The sequence below is a fragment of the Elephantulus edwardii genome, unplaced genomic scaffold, assembly GCF_000299155.1.
Source record: "Elephantulus edwardii isolate Elephantulus edwardi_28Jun2011 unplaced genomic scaffold, EleEdw1.0 scaffold00047, whole genome shotgun sequence".
NCBI classification, from domain to species: Eukaryota; Metazoa; Chordata; class Mammalia; order Macroscelidea; family Macroscelididae; genus Elephantulus; species Elephantulus edwardii.
This window is the reverse complement of record NW_006399797.1, coordinates 285,254-309,680: the sequence shown is the minus strand read 5'-3', so window position 1 is coordinate 309,680 and position 24,427 is coordinate 285,254. Positions and strand designations below refer to the sequence as shown.

At 39.3% G+C, this 24,427-nt stretch overlaps 1 protein-coding gene across 1 annotated transcript in view; it reads left to right on the top strand.

Annotated features, from left to right (window-relative positions):
• The window catches only part of LRIG3 (leucine-rich repeats and immunoglobulin-like domains 3), a 68,863-nt gene that overhangs the window by 3,416 nt on the left and 41,020 nt on the right, over window positions 1–24,427 (top strand). The window contains exons 2-3 of the mRNA XM_006886036.1: window positions 2,565–2,636; window positions 2,828–2,902. Coding sequence (XP_006886098.1) covers window positions 2,565–2,636; window positions 2,828–2,902 — 147 coding nt within the window. The remainder of the gene's footprint in view (window positions 1–2,564; window positions 2,637–2,827; window positions 2,903–24,427) is intronic.

Below are 24,427 nucleotides of genomic sequence, written 5' to 3'. Positions count from 1 at the left end.
ATTCTCTGTTAATAATGCCAAAGAGATTTCTCTGCCTTGGTAAAGAGTTGGATTTTCAAGTATTTGGCCAGCTTGAGTTCTGGAGAAGTAGTTAACACCTCCCTGCTGCACCTCTTTCCCAAGGATTAACCTCCCACCCTTCCCCCTTCCAGACAATTCTAGGAAAGCTGTTCATAAATGGAAATCTGAAAATGAAGACTCCACCTTCCATTTTGAATGTTTTATGTCCCTGTGGGTTTAAGAAAACACACAGTTGGAATCTGATTTTAATGGTGTAGCTATTAAAAAACAGTATAGGATGATGTAGGAAAATGTGACATACTTTGGAAAGTAATCTTTCTGAAACAAACGATATTAAATCTAAATTTAGGTACATTGAAACTTTCAGGGCTGTGTTTGGCAATAAAAGTAACTTAAGAGGACAATCTTTTTTCCTTGCTTTCTTTCCTTCCACAACCTCATGTAATATTCTGTCATAAGGCACAGAATTGGGGAATAGGCGTGCGTTGCAATGACTGAAAGATTTAAGGTCGGGTTCTGGGTCAGAAACGATTGGTCCCCACATGTGCACTCTTCTGTGAAGGCAGTTTCTCATTTTTAAAAGGCTATTGTTTTCGAGAATCTCATCCAATTACTGGTGGAGAGAAAGGATTGTGGGGCAGGGGGTGAGAAGTTCAATACCTGGTATCACTTCTCACAAGATTGTGTTATGAAAGAATCCTTAAAATGAAGGGTATGGTTTTTCTCTGTGTCATTAAGTAGGATATCATTTGTATTAAATGTAAATTGCTAGATTGGTTCCCACTTTCTTTTTGTGACTTGAAATAAGAGGGAGCCCAGCTGTAGGCTGGTTAAATGTCCTCTAGTCAAGTTGTTTCAAAGACAACTTTGTGTTGACCCCCAGGCTTACCTCCCAGGTGAAGGGCCATCTTCCTTGGTTGTTTCTGAAAACCTGTGGGAAGTCTGGGACTGTCTGTGGTGCTAAAAAACACATAGGTTTTGTTTGAAACCTACCGTGAGTTGTTGGGCTCACGGGTTTCCTTGATGAAGTCCAGATGGGCGGGAGCTGGGCTGGGAGGGAAAGTGGCTGGCTCCAGAGTGGGGAGCATGCACAGCGGTGGTTGTAATTGCAGGATTTTTATAGTTGAAAGACTGTGCCAGGTTTTTTTTCCTCCCCCTTCATGTTATAACTCTACCAGAACAAATCTGCTCATGTCTGTTACTGTCTGGTAGGTCTTTAGGCAAACATGTTTCAAATAAAACCTTTTGCAGACTTGTGTTTTGGGTTTGGGTTTTTTTTTTTTTTTTTTGTTTTTGTTTTTTTTGATGAAGTAGAGAAATCCAGGTTTGTTCTCAACTCAAGAATTTGAGAATGGAACGGATCTCTGATTTCTAATTCTGAGCCAGTGGACGTGCATTCCGAGCAGTGTGTTGTCCTGGGTGTGAGTTTTTGGTCCCCACCCCCTGCATATATAAGGGATGATTCATACCTTTTGCCAATCAGCTTCGGTTATCTGAACAGTTCATTTTCATTTTTAAGCACTGAATGAATTACTTCAGTAAAGGTTGGTTAATCTCAATCTGTGGAGAACTTTGAGCCATACTCTTTGATAGCCTGGCATTCTGTATTCAGCCTCTTCATTTTCATAATATACACCATTTTGAATGCACAGGATCAGTGTACTGGCACATACAGGAAATAGGGCCAAGCATATTTACCAGATTTTATCATATGTTGTGAATCTAAACTAAATGACTTTTTAGCTTAATAGTGTCAGTTATGTAGGAGATGCATGTATAAATAACAGAAATGTCCCATAAAAAATGTTATAAAGTAGACTAGGAGCAGATTTTCTTTAATGATTCAAAGAACAGTAACAAAAATCTGTTCACAGATTTCTTCCCAGTCTGTGTAGCTTTATTAAGTGGTGGGTATGGTTTAAATTATACATTAAATCACCAAATACTGAGATGTTAATAATTCAGGAAAACAGAGGGTTAAAATTGTTGTCTACACTTGACAGACACACACATAAGTGCACCCGTCAAGTGTAAATATTTGGTATCTTAATCTAGAGAAACAAATAATGTGTGAAAGCAATTTCTGTTTTGTTTAACTGTAGTAAGGACATTGATGCTTAGTTTTATGATAATAAAAGGGTTTCTTTAAGACTTCAGTTTCAGCAGCCTTCCTAATTAGCCACTTTTCATAAGCCATGACTTCATCATATCAAGTTGGGAGTGGGGAGATGGAAAGGGGGTGGGGAAGGTAAAGCCAAACAACCAGTTCACAAAAGATCTGTTCACCGTGTGCCAAAAACCATCTCTTAAAACGTTTGTGGGCTTAAGCATTTGAATCTTGCCAGCCTCCTAAACTAATTTTGCTCCCAGAGTTTGTGTTTTTGCATTTGACATTTTTGTTGCCATTTGGTTTGTGGACAGGCCAGGCCAGTGATTTCTTAAGTTGTCACTGGTGTTGATAGAGACAGTTTATAGGCGTTACAAAGCACTATTTGGGATTTTTAGAAACTGCTTATAATTTTATTTATTTATTTTTTCATTAGGGACTTGGGCCACAACAGATTGTCTTTCTTCAAAACAAGTTCCATGAGCCACCTTCAAAACCTTCGGGAAATGTGAGTTTTATTTCTCTGTGAGGTTTAAGTAAAATAGGTTTTACCCATCACACTGTTTAACTGGAAAGGACATTTGGATTATAAAAAACTATTTAGACATTTGACTAAAGAAGAACCTTTGGAAAAAAATTTGAGAGTTTTTACCTCTGTGAATTATATCTAATCAGATTCTTTCTTGGGAACATTTCTAGGAAACTGAACAACAATGAATTGGAGACCATTCCAAATCTAGGACCTGTCTCAAGAAACATTACCTTTCTCTCATTGTAAGTGAATATTAATCAGATTTTACATATGTTTGCTGCAGAGATCATGAGTTCACATGGACCAGTTGACTAGAGTCAAGTATTTATAACCAGAGTATGTGACCTTTTTGATGCTTACCTTCAGATGATAATGGAGAAGGGCTCATTAAATTGCTTGAGTAGTTCTCCAGCTTAAAGTATGATTCCTCAATTTCAAGTATTGTAACAATGCCCTAGATACTTTGCTGCATTACTGAGCTATTTTTCAAGACTCTGAGAAGCCACCTTCACTCTGTAGAGACAAATATTTGATTGTATTCTGTAGACTAGGATTTTAATTCTAGTGTTGCTGCCATGACTGGCTGGCTTGGGATCTCTGGGTTAGGTATTCTTTTGTTGTTGTTGTTGTGTATCGTCAAATCGGATCTGACAGGCACAGGAGGAGATTGCCCTTCCTTCTCCAGGGGAACATCTGGTGGATTTGATACTCTGTAGTTCTTAATTAGGGAATGGCCGGCAGTTGTTTATAAGGGGAAATGCTTCAACATGGTATATGCAGTGGGTATCTGGTTGAGAAACATCACATCAAATTATCATTTTATACCATTGAAATGAAATATACAATTGAACTCAGAAATCTTGCGTGTCAGGTAAGAAGTTTTCAGAGAAAATTGTATTAGATTTTCTGTATTTTGAGGGCAGATAACATGTTTATATTCATCATGCATTAAAGACAAAATTTGGAAACGATTTTGGCTTTTGGCATTTGAAGGTAGCATTTGATGATTTCATTTTTTAAAATTAAATGGCTGACTACCTTAATCTTAGAAACCAGATTTAAGCCAGAGTTAAAAATGTTTCACTCTTAAACAACTTAAAAAAAAATCAGTTGCTTCTGGCAAAGGTGTTTGGAGGCTTGAAATTATATAGTAAATTTCAGGAAAGCTGTTCAATTAATTAAAATGATCACTCCCCAATTGCTTACATCTGGTGATTTATGGAGGTTTGTTTTTACTGAGGGCTGGGGTCAGCTAAGTCACTGGTGCAGCCGCTCTGTCTGCCTTCCTCTGTTTGAATAAGAACGAAGTGACATTTGATACCGATGTGGTTTTTCCAAAGATCAGAACCAGAAAGGAATGAAAGAAAAAGCAGTTGGTATGTGACAAATAAATACTAAATTTAAAAATTATTTTTATGTTAGTATTAATACCTATTTTCTTTGTCTTTTGCAATCTCATGCAATTTTGGAGTCCAAATGATTCCATTTGCAATGATTTCAGTTTCTTGAACATCTCTAACTATTCTTGTTTGGCCAGTGGGGCCTTTTTCAGTCCCAGGGAGCGTCACTCTGCCCTACTTACTCTGCTTGCCTGTGTATTGGCAGATTCTGTCAGCATGTTCCCGGACTTCAGGCCATTGCGTGCAGTAGGGCTGAGAGAGGGGCTGCAGGGGAGTTTCTTTATCTGGAGACTTAGGGGTGAAGAAAATACTCTTCTCATACACAGGGTTTAGAGTTGAAAGCTATAAGAATTTACAAGAAAATTAAAATGTCTTAGGAAAGAAATAACTTTGTGTTTGCACTTTAGAGCTGTAACTTTGTAATAAGAAAAGTAGAATGAAATCTAGGCAGTTAGAAGAAACCTAGGAAGTTTGAGCTTTTTGTTTGTATTGTTTGTATGTTAGTGACTGCTCTGTGTAAGTCAGTCTGTGTAAGCTCACCATGTTGCCCGTAATTTTTGCAATGCAGCCTCTTAGTAATCACTTTGTTCATCATGTATAATGAGAGATTCACTTTATTACCTAGATTACGGAAAGTCTGCAAAGAGATACTTATGCCAGGGTCTTGCTTATTTAATATGGAAACAGAAAAATTGCTTTCAGACCTGTAAAATAATCTTACAAGAGTTACTTCTTCACCTGTTTTCCTCCACATGTTTTGTTGTCCCCTCTAGTCCTTGGTGATTGCAGTACAGACATTTGTTTGTAAAGAATGTCTAATTGCCATGATATGTGGTAGAGGGTGAACCATTTGCTGTCTTCTTTTTTCTAAGTGGCACGTGAAAACAATCAGAAGTAAAATTCAGTACTTGAAATATGTTTCTGAAATGTGAAAAATGCTAAAAAAAATAACCTGGTTAAACCACATTACATGACTCAGATGGGAAAATTGTTGTGGTACCACAATGAAATCTCATATCCAGCAATGTAGTTCTCAGGGCTGCTTGACCGTTATGCTTAAATCCACAAGCTATTCAGTGAGAAAAGATGAGAGATTCATGGTCTTGGATAGGGTGATTCTGGTCTGTTCTGTGTGAGTTCTGATGGCCTACTGGTAAGAAGCTGTGCTGCAATCCCAAAAGCATGTGGTTAGAATCCACTAGATGCTCCATGGAAGGATGGGGAATCTTCTCCCATGCAATGTACTACCTCTGAAAACCTACTGGAAGGTCAGCTATGCATCAGTTCTCACTCAGTAGCACACAACAATGACCATTCTATCCTCTAGGGACATTACAAGTTGCAATCTCTTCAGTGGTAGTGCGTGGTTGTTGTTATGCGCCATTGGGTCGCTTGTGACTCATAGTGACCCTTTGTACAACAGCCCTAAACCCTATTCTGTCCTGTGCCAATCTCACTGTCTCTGACACATCTACCCCCATTGCCCCAGTGATTGAATAAATCCAGCTCATAGAGGGTCTTCCTCTCTTGAACTGTCCCTTCATGCTCCCAAGCATGACATCCTTCTCCAAGGACTAGTCTCTTCTTGAACATGACCAAAGTATGTCGGACGAAGCTTCAGAATCCTTGCCTTCAAGGAGAAGCCTGGTTTAACTGAACCTATTTCTTTTCTTAGCAGTCCATGGTATATCTAGTACTCTTCTCCAATACCACAGCTCAAAGTCATCAATTCTCCTTCTATCCTCCCTAGTCATTGTCCAGCTCTCTGCTGCATAGCAAGTGATTACAAAGATCATGGCCTGTATCAGGCATATCTTAGTCTCCAGAGTGACAGGTAGAGGAAAACATTTATCTGGATAATTTTTAAAGCACAGAGATTCAAATTATTTAACTTGTGAAAGTACAAGTAAAATAATTTTAATCTTTATGCTTTAAAAATGGTCAATTTATACTTTAGGCAAGATTTTAAATTATTCTTCTTTCTGGGCTTGCACAGTTCTGTGCAGTGGAGGAGTTATGACATAGAAAGGACTGTGTGTACTTGTAATGTGTATGTACCTCTTTCCACTATGTGAGTTGTAAGCTAATTGTTGGATCCATTATTAAGAAAATCAGTTAGATGAGCATTATGTATTTCCCTCAATAACAAAATTTATTGTTATTATTGTTTTTACTTTTCTAGGAGTCTTTCTAAGGAGCTTTAATAGCCTAGAACATAGGGAGTTTCACTGTCAACAATAAGTCTAGTGTATTGAGTCTATCGGCCACTCTAAGGGAGAAAGATGAACAGTCTTCTGTGCAGTTTACAGCCTCTGAAAACCCACTGGGCAGCTATGAGTTGGTTCTGACTTGAAAGCAGTGAGTTTTGAGTGGGAAAACTTCGGTGGTATGGTCCTTACGGAATTTTTGTGCTGCTAGTAACCCAAATTCCACACATCTTTGTCAGTTTGACTCCTCAGCTCTGAGGAAGAAAGATAAGCCATCTTCTCTCATGGGATTTTCATCCATCCTCTCAGAAATCCACTGGGAAGGTCAACTATGACCTGCTCTCACTTAATGACAGTGAGTTGAGTTGAATTGAGGGATCTTTTAAAAGGTAAAAGACCTTCAAAGATTAGCTTTCATTGGATTGGCATGCCGATTTAGCATGGCTTAGAAGTCAGCGTCCTGTGGACTGCCAAAAGAACAAACAGAAAAGTCTTGGACAAACTGCACCCAGAGTGCTCCTTGGAGGCAAAGATGATGAAGCACCATCTCACATACTTTGGACGTGTTGCTAGGAGAGGCTAGTCCTTGGAAAGGGACCTCAGGCTTGGCAATATATAGGGGCAGTGTAAGAGAAAAAACCTCCAGTGGTGAATTGACAGTGACTGTAGCAGTGGGCTCAAGTTTGCTAGAGATGATGAAGATGGAACAGCAAAGGATGGGGTTCTGACCTGTTGTTCATATGGTCGTTATGAGTCATATTTAACTCAGCTTCACCTAGCAATAATAATAACGTCTGTTGGTATGAGAAGTGTAAGGCATGGTTTATATTGTTAATTCATTTCTCTCACAATTTACTTTCTGTTAGTATACTTTGCAGGGAGAAATGGAATGATAACTGCAGTGATTTTGCTGAATATGATAGTTATAGAATTCTATGAGTGTCTGTTAAGGGTATGAAGGCTTAATGAACTTGCTTCCTAACTAAAAAACCCGTCTGAAAAATTGACCATTATAAACCTATACAGCATACATGAGTCAGAATAAAAGGCGACTGGTTTGGTGTTTTGTGTTGTGTAGTTGTAACATTCTAACCTTACCTACTCTAGGTTAGGGAGCCCTGGTGGCTTAGTGGTTAGGAGTTATGTTGCCAACAGAAAAGCCCATGGTTTGAATCTTCTAGCTGCTTCTCTGGAGAAAGATGGACAGTGTCCTCCTGCGTGATTTACTGCCTCTGAAAACCCTCTGAAGGATCAGCTATAAGTTGGCTCTGTTTCTATGGTACGTAAAAATAACAACTTTAGACTTGGTTATTTTTTAAACCTTAGGCATGGAATAGGGTAAGTTTGAATCTGTGAGTTAAGTAGCAATACAAGAGGAATTTCCAGTTATTAAATGTTGCTACTTGGATCTTCACAAACCCTGGAGGCATAATGGTTACAGTGCTTGCAGACTAACTAAAAGGTCAATAGATCAAATCCACCAGCTTATCCCTGGGGAAGAAAGATATGAAAATATGCTATGAAGCACTTCTGTTCTGTCCTCCAGATTTGTTGCCATTTGGTTTATCTTTCTCCTGTAGTAAAACTGATGGACTTGAACCTTTTTGCTTAGCAGTCCAGAACATAATAACACACTATATCACCAGGACTCCGTGACTCCACACTAGAGATTCCAAATTAGTGAATTTGAGTTTAGTTTATGCCCTACCTAAGTGATCTGCTGTGTTGGTTCTGATCTGATATGGAATACATATTTTAGGCATCACTGGCAAGATACAACTTAGAAACTGTTTCCCCTTATTTCCTATGCCAGACAGAAAGGATGATTTAGTTCATCCCAAGTGTCTTTCATTTTCTCAGAGAAAAAACATTGTCACTTTTCCAGAGAAGTTTGTATATATTAGCCTCTTTTACTGGTGGGGACCCTAAGAAGGTACTCTATTGATGAAAAGTAATGGAGGAGATTTAAGGTTGAGTGAAATGATCAGATTCCTAGTGTGAAACATTCACTAAGTGTTGAGTATGGAAGATTGTGCTGTAGGTGGTCAGAGAGTGGATTTTGGTGCAGATAATTAGGAGATAAATGCACTAGCTCGGGAGTAAAGATGACACTGTTCTTCTCAAGTGATGCTCTGATCACACCACTGGAGCAGTAATTAAAAGCAAAGCTCACTAGATCTATCTTAATTCCTTCACCCTCTCCTTGAGACCTCCAAACTCTGTGACCCTGTGATTCCCCCCTTCCCACCCTAAGCCCACTTGCTCCCCTCCTCTTCCATCTTTGGACTTTTTAAAAAACACATCTTACTAATTATCATTTTACTCTAATGAATGGTCTTATGCAGTGGTCATAGATTAATGGTGATTAATTTTATAAAGCACAGTGTATGAGAATGATTATATGAAACAGTATGAATGAAAGAATGTGTGAGGAATATGTACATAAATGAAACAACAATGCACATAAATTTTGTATACAAACCACTAATAATAATAATAATAATAATAAAAACAAATTCAAGCCACAGGTGGCAATACTTCAAGATAGCTTGGGTGGAATGTTGAATGATCCAGGAAGTATAAAAAGAAGAAGAATATCTATCTGTGCTTCATTGACTATGCAAAGGCTTTCGACTGTGTGGATCACAACCAGCTGTGGCTGACTCTGAGAAGAATAGGAATCCCAGAACCTTTGATTGTGCTAATGAGAAACTTATACTTGGACCGAGAGGCAGTCATCAGAACAGAGCAGGGAGACACTGGATGGTTCAAAATCAAGAAGGGGTTCCATCAGGGATGTGTTTTTTCTCCTTACCTTTTTAATCTGTATGTAGAACAGATCATTCGAGACGCTGGGCTGTACGAGGAGGAATGTGGCATTAGAACTGGTGGAAGAATGTTCAACAACCTGCATTATGCAGATGGCACAACCCTGCACTCTGAAACTGAGGAGGCCCTGAAGCACTTGCTGCAGAAGGTCAAGGACTGCAGTCTTCAATATGGATTGAAGCTCAATGTCAAGAAAACAAAGATTCTCACCACTGGGCCAATTGGCAGCATCAGTATTGGAGGGTGAAGAGATTGAGATAGTTAATAGTGTTCATTTACTTGGTTCCACAGTCAACACTGTTGGTAACAGCAGCCAGGAAATCAGGAGACGAATTGCATTGTGAGGGACCTCTCAAGAGTACTGAAGTGCAACGACGTCAGGCTGGAGACTAAGGTGCGCCTGATCCAGGCTATAGTCTTTGCAATTGTGTGCTGTGCATCGGAGAGTTGGACAGAGAATAGAGATGATAGAAAGAGAATTGATGCCTGTGGGTTGTGGTGCTGGAGAAGAGTGTTGAATATACCATGGACTGCTAGGAGAACAAACAGGTTTGTCCTGGGGAGGATGAAGCCAGAATGTTCCCTGGAGTCAAGGATTCTGAAGCTTTGTCTGACATACTTTGGGCATGTTGCAAGGAGGGACTGGTCCTTGGAGAGGGACATCATGTTTGGGAGAGTGGAGGGACGGTGCAGGAGAGGAAGACCCTCAATGAGATGGATCGATTCTGTGAGTGGAGTGGTGAGAATGAATGTGTTTGAGACAGTGAGGTTGGCACAGGATAGAACGGCATTTAGGGCTCTTGTACATAGCATCCCTATGAGTCACAAACGACTTGGTGGCACATAACTACTACTACTACTACTACTACTACTACTACTACTAATGTTTGCTTGGCTCCACAGTCAACACTCAGGAAATCAACTGATGAATTACATTAGGGAAAGTTTGCTGTCAGGACCTCCCCAGAGTATGGAAGAACAGCAATTTCAGTCTGGAGATTAAGGTGTGCCTGATCCAGGCCATGGTCTTTGCATGTGTCAGAAAGCTGGATAGTGACTAGGGATGATAGAAGAAAAATTGATGCCTTTGAGTTGTGGTGCTGGAGAAGAGTGTTGAATATACCATGGACTGCTATATCTAGCCATTCTCACAAACAGGTTTGTCCTCGAGATGGTGAAATCAGGCTTCTCCTTGGAGGCAAGGATTCTGAAACTCTAATATACTTTGGGCATGTTGCAAGGAGGGACCAGTTCTTGGAAAGGGACATCATGCTTGGGGAGGGGAGGGACAGCACAAGAGAGGAAAACTCTCGAGACGAATTGACTTCAGTGACTGGGGTGTTGGGGGTAGAGGTGTCAGAGACAATAAGGTTGGCTCAGGATAGAGCAAGGTTCAGAGCTGTTGTACATGGGTTGCTATGAGTCACAAGTAACTCAACGGCACATAACAACAAGAACAACAATATTAAAAGCAAAGCTCAGTTCAGATGACTCCCCTTGCTGGGAGCTCTGGTGGCCTAGTGGTAGGAAGCTGTGCTGCAATCCATATGGCATGTGGTTTGATTCCACCAGCTGCATCATGGGAGAAGGATGAGCAGTCTCCTCCTGTGCGATTCGCTGTCTCTGAGAACTTGCTGGAGGGTCAGCTGTGGATTGGTTCTGACCCATGGTACACAAAGCACCTTGCTAAGGTTGTGACCTTAAGCAAGTTACTCACTGTCTGTCTGAGGTTCCTTGGTTATAAAGTGAAAATAATAACAGCGACTGTTCATTGACTAGTTATGAAAATTTTGAGAGAAAATACCAGCAAAGCCTTATAGACCACGTGCTCAGGGGATGCAAGCTCAGATGCTCATGAAGATGATGAACATTCTTTCATCCATTCATTCACCTAAAATGCATTCAGGGCCTACTGTGTCCTGGGGTCTGTGTTAAGTGCTGAGGATACAGCAGTGAGTAAAAGAAACTCTCATTTATCCAAGGTTGTCAATTCTGGTGAAGGGAGAAGAAAAAAAAAAAACAAAACCCAAACCACAATAAGACCAGTCTGAGAAAATTGCTGTGAAGGAAAAGGAAAGAAGAGCAGATAGAGAGCTCTGAGCAGTTGCCATCTCTAGAAGGTTGTCAGGGAAAGCCTTTGGTGAATATAGACCAACTCTTACAATGTGTCAGGCACGGTTCTAAATTCTGGGCATTCAGCAATGAACCAGACAGATACCTTTGTCTTCATAGAACCGACCTTCTCATGGAAGGTAAAAAAACAAAGATGTAAGCAAAGTAGTCAGAAAAGGAGTAAGTGCTGTAGAGAAGAATCAAGTGGGTATGAGTGCGAAGAAAGAGTTCCTCTCTTAGATGGAGAGGCAGGGGTAGTTTTCCTGGGAGGCTGACCCAGAACTGGGACCCTCTTGCTAGGTACATCCTAGTGCTAATCAGTTGCTTCTGTGTATTTTTCTCCCCATCTGTATTTGAGGCCTCTGTGACTGACTCTTTCTTTTCCCCAAGACAGGTTTTGGTTTATAGTTGGTGCTTAATTAATGTATGAATTAAAGGTATATATCCAATAATCAGGAACACTTTGCAAAATTCAGTCAGATCGCCTATAATTTTGGTTAAACTAATTGATCATGGAAACAGTGTATTTGTGTTGTAGCTAAGTTGTTTTCAATTATTAATGCTTAGCTAAAAATTATAGCAGAAACAGCAGTAGTATTAAAAGAACTCATACACATACAAGAGGAATAATCTAAGTGTTGCAGGGATCCAGCTCACCATTCCAGCTGGTGAGAACATATCCTAGAGTGCAGTTGAGGTGAATATAACCTTGACCCTTTCTCATTGCCTCCCAAGTTGTAATAGCACAATTAAGGTGATTTGATGTTGAGATACAGCCTTTTCATGCCTCCTCTATTCTACATAAATTTAAATTACTTTGTCACTTCCTGAGCTAATCTCCCCCCCAAAAAACCCAAAAATCTGAACACCCAAGAATACAAAAGAAATGTACAAAACTGGCCTGTTAGACACTGAGACAAAAATCACTGCATTGTGTCTCCCAAAAGGTATGCTGGAGCCCTAATCTCTGTTCTTTATTATGAATATGGCTACATTTAGAAATAATGTCTTTCAAATATGTTTTTAGTTATGTTGACATGAGGTCATACTGGAGTAGAGTGGACTGAATTCTTATATGACTGTAAAAAAGAATAGATAGAGACTGGGAGACAGAAGGATGGCTCTGTTAACATGGAGACAGATGCAGCTGCAAGCCAAAGAAATCTTGGAGAAAGATGTGGAGCATTTTCTCTCTCAGAAGCAATCAATAAGTCAGGTACCTTGGTTTGCACCTTGAGGTTCACAATAGTGAGACAGTAAACTTCTATTATTATTAGCCACAAAAGTTGTTGTATTTTGTTACGGCATCCTCAAATCTGTACTGTAACTGCTTTGTTGGATTCCCATTAATGAGGGAGAGAGACAATGTGTGCATAAAAATATTGCTAATGTTTTAAGAGAACTTCAAAAGAGTATACATGGGAAATAGTTGTTTCCTATCCACTAGATGCTTCAGATCCTACTCCTGCACATCATGTATTCTCTGCAGTTACAGATGGCTTGGGGGTGCAGTGTTGTTGCTGTTCAGTGCCACTGTATCAAATAAAACCCTTGAAAACCCTATGAGCAAGAGATAGAAACCTTGCCTTATCTTGAGCCATCGTCAAAATCCCTGCCATGCTCAAGTCCATTGTTGAGGTCACTGAATCAGTCCTTCTTATTGAGGGTCTACCTCTCTTTCTCTGATCCCTGCTTTTCCCAGTGTGATGTCTTTTTCATGATGGCCCCTCTTGACAATATGTTCAAAGTATGTAAGAAGAAATTTCACCATCTTTGCCTCAGTGGAACACCCTGGCTGCAGCTGCAGCAAGATAGACATGTGTATTGTTTTGATAGTCCATAGGATGTGCAGTACTCTTCTCCAACACCAAAATTCAAAGACATCGAGTCTTCTTCAGTCTTCCTCATCCATTGGCAAATTTTCACATGCCTATTAAGCAATTGAGAAGACTGCTGCTTGATTAGGCGCACTTTCGTCCTTAAAGTGTATCTTTTTTCTCTTTAGCACTTTAAAAAAGCCCTTGGCACACTTTTTGCTTATTCATTATACCTTTTGATTTGTTGACTGCTATTCCCATGATTGCTAATTTTAGGTAAAGGTAAAAGAAAACTATCATGATGCTACCTGTTGGTCCAGTGGTGAGGATTTTCGGGTTTTTGGTTTGTTTTTTATGTTGAGGGGTAATCCATATGATTGACACTCAAGACCTTCCTTAAGTAGTTTGGTGCAATTTGTCTACTACAGAGAACAGTTCTGAAGTGAGGTGAGGATTACTTACAGTAGAATTCCAAGTTGTATAGTGATCTTTTTCTTTTTGTGTAGTGTTGACATTCTCTCAAGAACAGCATGTGTGGTTTTCTTGTGGCATTTGGCACCTGCTTTATCTGAGGGCAGCTCAGAAAGCTTACTGAGGTTTCAGTCCCCAGAACAGCCCGATAGAGTGTGCAGCACATTTGAGATGCTCCTCAAACGTCTTTGTGATGGCGAGAGGCCATGAGCTTTTGTGTGAGGGTGAAAATATCTGGATTAGAACTCAGCCACACAGTGTTTTGTCTTGCCTCACATTAATGACCTGTCTGACCCTGTGCAGTGTTAATGAACTCTTTTTCATTTGCAGAAAGCATTAAATGTCTGTCATGTATATCATGTGGTTCTGGTACAGGATCAGATGGCATAATGTACATGAAAGAATTCAGAAAAGTGTGAGCAGCAGCGGCGGCAGCTGCTGCTTCGGTTGTGGTCATCTTGGCAGAGAAGCAAAGACTTGAGGCAGGGAGCCAAGGCAGGAGCCTTTGTGGACCAGAATTAGGAGGGAGTGTCTCAGGGGAAAGCATGGGATAGAAATGTCTGTCATCCTGGCAGCAGTATGGAGCAGAGATGAGAGGTGGGAGAAAGAACACTACATTTGGGGTAAATTATTATTAACTTCTTTGCCAGTGGCTAAAAAAAGAAAACAACTGAGGACTCCAGAATTAAAAACCAAACGTTTCTAACCTGAGGAGCTGTATGGGGAGGCAAATTTTGACCAGTGCTTACTATGCATTAAGGACTAGAGAACAAAGCAAAGTAAGCTTGTTTTCAGCCCAGAGCAGCGCGGGAACAGAAGCAGTAAAGGCATTCTCAGGTCGGTTAAGGCCCAGGCTCCTCGAGGATGATTGAGGTTGTTGCCCTACCAAGCAGGGCTTTCAGTTTCATTACGTGAAAAGTATGAGGATGAGTGGGATCTGGCAAGAAAAGGGAGCTTGGTAAGTTGGTCAGATTAGCTGAGAAAGCGGCTTCTGCACTTCAGTGTTTTGGACCTTTAGAGAAGAGTGTTGAGTGTCATTGAACTTTTTTTTTTTTAAACAGAGGAATGCAAGGACTAAATTCATCAAGCATTAAATCAGCTCTCCTCTTTTTCAGATAGTTTATAAACAAGGTTTATTTTCAAAATCAAGTTCCATAAAGACAAATACATCATGTGGCTTTGAGACTGAGCAATCATGGTTTTTGCCAAGTGCCTGCTTATTTACATCTCTGAACATCTTGCAGACCCAGGCCACATCTCTCCCCAGGAAGGAAATTGGCCATGAGGTGGGAGTCGTGTGGGTGTTGACGAGTAGGCTAGGATTGAATAAGTGATCAGAAATAGGATCTGCAGTCTTCAGTTACCTATGTATGAACCCAGTAGCATATTAAATGGGAATTTCTTTCATAAGCATGTATTATTCCTCATTACATTCTAAAAATCAGACTATTGAAAAAACCACTTGAGATAGTTTAAGAGACTGTTGCTTCTTGTTGTGTGCCAGGGTTTAACTCATCAAATTCAATTTATGGCTTTAAAGATATTGATATTTTAATAACTTCACAGCTCAGATGTAAAGTTAGTTATAGGGAAATCAATCAAGTGGGCATTACAAACTTTCAACTAATGAAATAGCTGGTGTATGTCAGTCTGGTACATCTGATTGTGATTCTAGGCTAAAGCTTAAATAGTTGTTAGCTTTTGGAACGCACCAGTGTGTCATATTATTAAATTGGGGGGGGGCAGCTTTAGCCAGAATTAGAACTTAAGTGTCTTGGGTCCTGCGTAGCTTTGGATTAAATGAACACAACTCTTGTCTCATACTTACTCACATCTGGGTGTTGATGAAACTGTGGAATATGACTGCATTAAGTTCACAACTTAACCCCAATGTATGCTCTGCTGATGTGGATAAATGAACTAATGTGTCCTTAATATCTAAATAAAATAATAGATATTAATATCATTGCACTGGAGGGTTGGCCATTTTCACTAGGGCAAACAAACCAAACAAATCTATGCTTATGCAAATAAGCATAGAAAATTCAAGTCTTACACAATAAACACACAAACATTTTATACAGCAATTTCTAGAATTAGAGTAAAAGATAAGTACATATGATTTGCACCTATAAAACTTGCCCTAGACAGAGCTCCACTTAAGATACCTTGTAAATTTAAACAAACAAAAGTCTGTTGTTGTGGAGTCAGTTCTGACTTCCAGTGACTCTGTAGGATAGAGAAGAACTGCCCTGTAGTTTTAACAGGATGTAGTCTTATGGAAGCAGCGTACCACCTTTTCCTCCATGTTTATCATCAACTTGTCTTCAGAATGAAAGCTTTCTAGATTGTTTGAATTTGCAGGTTGCCTATTTGAAATCTGTGACATGTCTCTTCAGTCCTTCAGTGGTTTCCTGTTGCTTTTAATCAAGAGCAAAACGCATCTCACGACCTGAGACATACAGTGGTATAAAGAGAGCAGGTGCTGTGTGGAGATGGTTATGTGTGATCTTTACCAACTTCACAGAGGGGAATAGGACCCATCAACAGTAACAGCACCACAAAACCAATTCCCATGAGGTCAGACATTCTCCTGTACTCGTCCACCTCTTTGTACTCATCTCAACCCCAATCTTTGCTGGATAAGAAATCTGACGGAATAGTTCAAAGACCACACAGCCATGTTGGGAGAAGTCAAAAGGTTAATAACAGTATAGTCAGGACAGTTTCTCTAATGGGTCCTCAGGCACCTCAGTCTTGAGCCTTGTGGCTTGAGGCCAAAGTTACAAAGTTGTCTCTCTGGCCAATAGTGGCTTACTCTCACCAAGTTGTCCAACAGATTTAGGCAAAGGCTCTTAGCTTAGCTCTGGTTCTGTCAGTAGGAAGGCAGGTGGCATCCCATCTCATGTTGATTCTCTGGTCTCTGCTTTTGCCATGGGTATTGGTGGTGTAGGTGTAATGGGAGCAAGAATTTCTGGGCCCTAAGAACTTGATACATTCTCTTGCTCCTATTGCTTTCCTGACGGGGAAGGTCTAATTTTCTCCTGGAGCCACTCAATTTCTTGGAGAGACTTGTAAATCCATTCATAGATTGGTGAGACTGGCCAGTTCCCTTGTAGAATGGTGAGATAGAAAATAGAATATGCCCTGCTCACATGTTCCTGCCTATCCACATGGTAAAGTTGGATTAGATGGTTGGGAATGTTATATTGAAAGAGAAACTCCACAATGGTCTACATAACCTGTAACCTCTTTTTCCATTGAATTCTTTCTGGAATCTTTGATGCTGCTGCTGCTTCACCACTGAGCTATTTTAGTTGTAGGAGCATACCAGACTGTTCCTGCCTCAGGCCTTTTGCATATGTTTTTATCATTGCTTCGAAAACATAACCTCCCCATCTTTTGCCAAATCAGACTTACAGTATTTTCATGTTTCCTTATCACAGTACCTACTTAATTACTGTATACAGTCATATATTTTAAGTTAGGGTTTGTTTTGTTTGGTTTTTTTTCCACAAAAGCTGATGCCATGCCTTTTTTCATTCTCATTGTAGATTTAGTATTCATGTATTCCTGGCAAATGGTAGAAACTCAGGGGGTTTTTTTTTGCTATATTAATAGCTGAATAATTTATTATAAATTGTGTGGTTATTTGTAAGAAATTTTTCTTTTCATATATACACATATATAGACTGTCTGTATATATACATAGAATTGTTTCTATTAATTAAACTTCTTGTTTCCAAGGTAACAGCATTCTTAGATTTGACATAGTGATCCATTCGTCAGCTTTCTTCAGGGGTGTTTTTGGAGCCCACAAAACTGGCCCACAACCCATTGACCTTCACTTTGCAATATAGTTGGCCTCAAAATCGCCTATATTAATTACCAATGTTGTCCTGAATCTATACCATTTTCTTATCTCCGCCTCTAACCTAAAACTAGCCATTTTCATTGCTGCTTTGCAATATTAAGCTTAACTTTTACTAGAGGTTTCACTGAACTGAATACAAAGCTTACTCTTCCAAACAGACAGAAAATTAAAGTTACAGTCAAAGCTGTTCTTAATTGAGGTGGCAAGATTCTATGAGTGACTCTGTCTTGACCTAATTACTGTCCCACTTTCTCTTGTATAGGCTTCTCTGCAGTCTTCCATGTATGATAGAAGTTCAAGCATTAGTTGGGTGGTAAGTTGTAGTGTTAGATGCCATGGTAACTTTGTGTGACAAAATGCTTTGCAGGTCTTTACTCCTTCAGAGCTGCAGGATGGGTTCAGTTTGCCAGCCGTTTCTCTTATTCTCCCCTTGCACACCTTTTTGCTTCCCTTGTTTATCTGAGTATCAAAAATACAGGGCGTTTGGGAAGGAAGATTTTGCTGTGTTGTATAACCAGTTCTGAGCATCGGCCAGAAAATCCTGGTGGCTTACAATCTGAAGAGACATTTATCTTTATAGAAAAAATACCACTAAGAGGAGTTGTCTGACTTGCCCTTGTGTACTTCCAGGGAAGGAGGGCTCACTTTGTGGTGAGAAGCTGTTCCACGGCTGTATAGTTAAAATCGCTTATTTATTTGATTTTTTTTATCAATTTCCGTCAAGTCTGTTTTGAGTCTTGGCAGCCCTGTGTATGTCAAAGTGCAACTGTGTTACATAAGGGTTTCAGTAGCTGAATTGTTAGGAAGTGCGCATTTTTTCACATATGGAGCACTCTGCTAAATAATGCACACACGTATAACTTGAGTAAATGATGGAATTATGTAGAAAATTCTGGCATAGAGGACCCATGCATGTTCAGTGCATGCTTCATGACAGTATAAGAAGTTAGTGTAGCCTCATTTACCTTATCCAGTAGTTAAAAAAATATTACTTTTATCATGTTTGTATAATAAAGGGATAAACCTTACATACAGTAAGTCATGAATTGAGGTTGGCTGTACATCAATATTCAGAAAAATAACAATCTAACTGGTACAATTGTTTTTATTAATCTAAGTTGATAGTTATATCCCTTTGAATTTTGAGCCATCAGCTAGAATCTTGAGCCCACTGAAATCTGTCCATAAATCATGTGTTAGCAACTGAAGCATTAAAAAGAGAAACCTGCACTGGTTTAAATGGCGTTGAGTAACTATCAATAGTAATCTCCATTTGTCTGTGCAAAAGACACAAGGACCTTGTGGGGATGGCCATATCTGACCTCTGCTAACTTTACAAGGGAAATTGTATCCACCAGCAACATCCACAACACAAAATCAGTTCTCATGAGGTCAGGCATAGTCCCATTCTCCCACACCTCTTTCCACTAATTCCAACATCAGTCTTTCTCCCTCAGAGCTCTTCTGGGTCCAAAATCTGTTGCTGTAGGTCACAGAGCACATGGAATCACCCACACTATTATGGGGTTTATTAGCGAGGTTAACAGGATTCAATGTTATTTGGCAAAAACATGTAATTTCTCAGTCAGGACAGCTTTTGCTCACAAGGGTGCTCACAGGCCCTCATGCCTTTAGGCCCGTGTTACAAAGTTCTTAGTCTCTCGCCTTCTTCTCCAAGTGCTCCAGCAAACGTAGGTGAAGGCTTCTAGCTCTGGCTCTGTGAGGTAGCAGTCCCAGGGTCAGCTCTGTCTCAGATGGGGTTTCTGGTTATCTACTGCAGCTCCTGCTCTCCTATATCTGGGTGGTGCAGGAATCTCTGGCCTCAAAGGATGGTTACTGCATTCTCTGCTTCTTTGCTACTGGTGAGATTCTAAGAATCTGCAGCTGAATCTACTCAGTTTAGTTGCAAGACCAGCCAATTCACTCATAGAAAGGCTAGCATATTCCTGCCCATTCACAAGGCAAAGTAAAGCCAATGCCTAAGAAAGTAATTTTGAACAATAAACCCTTCACACCACAGTCTGCACTGACATAATTATTACACTTGTTTTCTGACTCAAGCTTTTGATTAGAGGGGTAAACAAAGCAAAATTATGTCCACAATGTGTGAGTACTCTATCCATTTTCATCCCACCTTGTGAGTTTCCATCCCTTCACATTCCCTGCCCTTTCTTGCCTTCTTATCTTTGTTTCAAGGCAAATGTTGGTTGCTTGTTCTCTGTCATATAGTTGATAACTCTAGAAAGCATTCATCATGCACATTACTGGGTGTTTCACGGTACTAATCTATTATATAGCTGAAAGGTGGCTGCCAGCAGTGACTTAGGTTCCAAGTTAAAAGGATGTCTTAGGGCAGTAGTTTTGGGAGTCCCTTCAATCTCTCTCAGTCTAATCAGATCATCTTACCTGAAACCATTAATTTACATTATAGTTGAGTGTCATTGAGTCGACTCTGGCTCATTGTAACTCTCAGAGCTTTTTACTCTTACGGATCCTCTGATTTTCTAAGTTTAGCGCCTTTTGCCACTAACTTGCCTCTGCTGATAATATTCCGAAAGTACATAAGATAGACTCACTTTCCTTGTTTCTTCTATTAAGTCTGTTTGTCTCATAGTCTAAGGATGTCATTTTAGTGCTAGTGTCTTTGATTAATGATTATGAATCATGTTATATGATTCATATGCTTGCAGATATATGAAGAGGTCTTTGATTCTTGTCCACTTTGTATTTGAATGTTGTGATCTCTGTTAGAACCAGCTAATAATAGATTCTATTATGTATGTATTTTTTAGTTCTTAAATATAAATCTTAGAATATTTTATGATCATGTCGGGAGTTAGGATTAAGTCCTCTATCTATGACTTCAAATGGAAAGTTATTGTCAGAGCAGAAGAAACAAGAAACAGAGTCAGCAAGAGATATCATGGTCGAAGAGTTGTCCATTTGCAAATGGATGCAGAAGGAAAGAGAGCTGGAGAAATGAAACTACAAAAAAATGCACACATATTGTATCAAATACTGCATGAATAAGAGAATGACTTAAAAGAGTGGATTTCTCCAAGATAGCAAAACCAAGCTGACTCTTTTGTAATTCAGATCACAGTGAAGCTTTTGGGAACAAAAGAGGAATCCCAGATTTTAAGGTGGGTTTTACCTCAATTTCTAAATTCATGAAAAAGAATGTGCTTTTCATGAGAAGGAGAAACTTGTAGGCTAGGAGCTTCTGGATCACCAGGGCAAAAATATGGTCAGTTTCTGTGGCTCTTTCACCACAGAAATGTTAAACTTGCTATCTCTGCAATAGATATACTATTGTAGATTAGATGGTGACATCCTTTTGACGTTCTGGTCACCAGGACTGTAGCTACTTCAAGTTTGAAAACTGCAGCCTCGACAACCATTGGATATGAGAGATTTGCTTTCCTGAAGTTTTGGCTGTATTGTGAGTGAAATGAAAGTAAAGCTGATAGTAATTTTCAAGATAGTTACCAAGCCCTGCAAGAATACTGCCCACTGGTATGGTGATTTGTTGTAATATGAAGGAGTAGATGGACTTCGATGTTCTAAAAGAATGAGGAGATAAATGTTGTAGGAAAAGGCTAGAGGGGATTCTTTTAGAGGAAATCTTTGCTAGTTTTTCATATTATTGATGCCTATAAAGAGCAAAAATATTAAAAATTATATTTCCTCAACTGGTGATCATATAGTCTTATCATGGTAGTCTTATTTGAAGGTAGCAGTTCTTTTATATGATCAAACCCCTCGTTCAAGACTTCTATAAAAAGATAATGAAATGAAGGGATATAATCATTAGAATGAATTGGTGAACAAAACCAGACTCTTTTAGAAAGACTAAAACAAATAACATTTAGAGAATGGCTTCTGTGTGGGGGAAGTATCTCCAGAAACCATCTATACCAGTTTGCGAAAGGTTGAAATTATTTGCCAGCAGAATATAGATGATGAAGATGCCAAGAACAGTGAGGATCGTGATAGATGCCACGGGAGAGCATCCCAGGCAAGTTTCAGCAATTTCTGTGATGATCCTGACAAGACTTCAGATTGGAAGAGATCTGTGAGTTGGATGATGATGGTGGTGGATGAGTAAACTAAAGTGAACACACAGTTTTTCCTTGTGACTTTTATTTCTTGATTGCTGAGAAGGATTAACAAAAATTATGCTTCAGTTTAAGATATACGAAAGTAAACAATGAACATCTTGTTTTTTCTGTTTTAGGCCTCAAACCATTCTCTTTGATTTTAACCTGGTGTTCCATTTTCATCCCAAACGCACTCATTTCACTTGGTTTAGGAAAATGCCCACCTTAAATGAAGTTTCCATGGAACCAGTTTTATCTCGGTAACATTAAATCCATTAGCAGAAAAAAATAGAAAAGGAATTTAAGTCAGCAACATGGAAAAATATTAGTATAGCACACTTAGGAAAAGAACTCAGCAATTGTGAGTAGTTGTTTGTGTAAGACTGTGGTAGATTGCCAAGATTTCCTTCTAAAGTGCCTCTGGGTAAGCTCAAGACTTCATTTCAGTTAGCAGACAAGAAGGTATCCTTTTGCATCATCCAAGAAGTCTAATTGCCTGTATTTTTATATGTTCAACAGAGCTCTGTACTTGTGAAGGTTCTGCCTATTACCATAGTTCTCTTTCCTGAGTAAAAGAATTTTGTTCTGTTTTCTACCTATTAATAATTCATGCAAAAATGAAAATAGAAGGTCCTTTTAAAGCTTTCACTCCTAGAACAAATTCTAATTCACTTTTCTTCTGTGAGTTGGAATCTAGATCAGTGCTGTGTGGAGTACATTCTGGGATGATGGAAATGATCTATATTTGTGCAGTTCACTTTATATCCAGTGGATGCCTATACATTGAAGCCTTAAAGTGCTCTTAGTATGGCTGAGGAATTAAATTTTTAATTTTATTTAAGTAGGCATCTATGACTAGTAGTTACTATAGTGGACTGTACAGGTCTAGAGCCCATTACAGTTCTTCTCCTTACATATTGTATCTAGCATGACAATATTTCCAGAAAAGGATGCAGAATATAGTGGAACTATTATCATCTTTTATGGCAATACTGGAATAGTGGAATTTAAGGTTATATTATTATTATTTAACAGCCTTTTCAGTTGTTCACTTAGATCTACTTTGTGGCCATCTGAAATTCTATCTGTTGTCATTTTGTAAGAATTGCTTTCAAATAAGCCTTAAATAGACAAGTTCGTAAAAACTCAGAACATTACTTTTTATCCCAGCTAAATTTCTTGTTTGCTTCTACACTATCATTTTTTTTTTTTATTTTTGTGTGAGTGTACCATCAAATCAGATCTGACTGGTACAGGAGGAGATTGTCCCTCCTTTTCCTGGCAGAGCATCTGGTGGATTTGAACCGTGTGCCTCTGGGATTGTAGTTGCAGCTCCTTGCCACTAGGCCACCAGAGCTCCCCTTACACTATCATTTTAATACATTGAGATGTTTTAGATTCTGACTCATGTAATAAATGAAAAATTTCTTTTTTAATTTTGTGGCATTTGTACACAGCACTTAAGAGCACCAGCCGTGTTCATACAAATACTTCCGTGAAGTTACTACAGGAACTCATCTGCCTCAGTGATCGTCATGATCACATTTCTTACTTCTTTTTTACATAATATAAAAAAGAAAATAAACATATTCATTGTCTGGATGATCTCTGGTCCCTTGAACAGCCATGGTAGAAAATAAATGGTATCAATTTAGCCTGAATTGTTCATACAGAATTAGTCCTCTCTATGGTAACCACTTATTAGCTTTGGGTTTCAGAATTATGCTATGTTTTCTGGTTTGTACTGTCACCCTAAGTTGAAAATTCTTTACATGGGGCATTTTATTTTTGGTTATTCTGTGTAACAAAAATCTAAGTTGACTATATTCTAGTGAGAAAAAAAGTGAAGTAACACTTTTGAAAGAAAGTTATGTAGTTTATTTTTAAATTTTGAAGTTTATAGTTTATATTAAATTTTAGGTTAAAAAATGATTTTATTTGCTAATTGGATTTCTGTTGAGGACTTGAGTTAAATGTGCTAAATTGATGAATTTATTTTATTCTTTCCTGAAAACCTTAAAAGTGAAAGCAAAGGCATACAATCCATATACACCTACAGAACACAGAATGCATGCTAGAAGAAACAAAAACCATGCCAAAACCAAACCTACTGTTGTCAAGCCCGTCTGACTCTTAGCCACCTTGCCTAGTAGTCTCCAAGCTGTTAACCTCTATGGAAACAGCCTGCTGCATCATTCCCCCACAAAGTGGTTGGTGGTTTCAAACTGCAGACCTTTGAGTTACCAGCCAAATCGTTCATCAGTGTGCCACCAGGGCTCCCATAGGGGAAGAGACAGATGACATAAAAGCATAAAAATTTTGGAAGCAAGGGAGCTCTGGTAGCCTAGAGGCAAGAAAGCTGTGCTGCAATCCCGAAGGTACATGGTTCTAATCCACCAGGTTCTCCACTGGAGAAGGAGGGGCAATCTCCTCCTCTATCAGTTGGATCTGACTTGACACAGGACAAGAAAAAATAAAGTTTTGGAAAAATTATGGACAAATTATACCTTATTCAAAAGACAGAAGGAAATGGAGCTGATCCCCAAAGAGAGCATTTTTGCTGAGAAAGCCTTAGACTCTGAGTCTGGTTTAGCAATTCAAAGCCTTTAAGGGTGAGAGTACAGAGTAAGGCTGAATAAAAAGGTGAGGATTTGGTTCAGTCTCTTTACTAGAAAGCATTTCAAGTTATTTTTCCAAATCTTGCAACTCCATTTCTTTCCCCACGGTAGACGGAGAGACTAGAAGTTTGCTTGCTGTAGGGTTTAAAGCAAAGTCTCTGGCTTTTGTGAAATTGACCCAGCAGCAATAGGAGTTGGGGGAAGCATCTTTAGCAAACAGAAAATCAGGCAGATCTGAATACTGAAGGTGATGCTTGCTCTCCGGAGCTGACTTCCCCTGTTATCCTTCCCTCATCCTGGAAGGTCTGTCTGGCCTACCAGACTGGAGACTGGAGGATT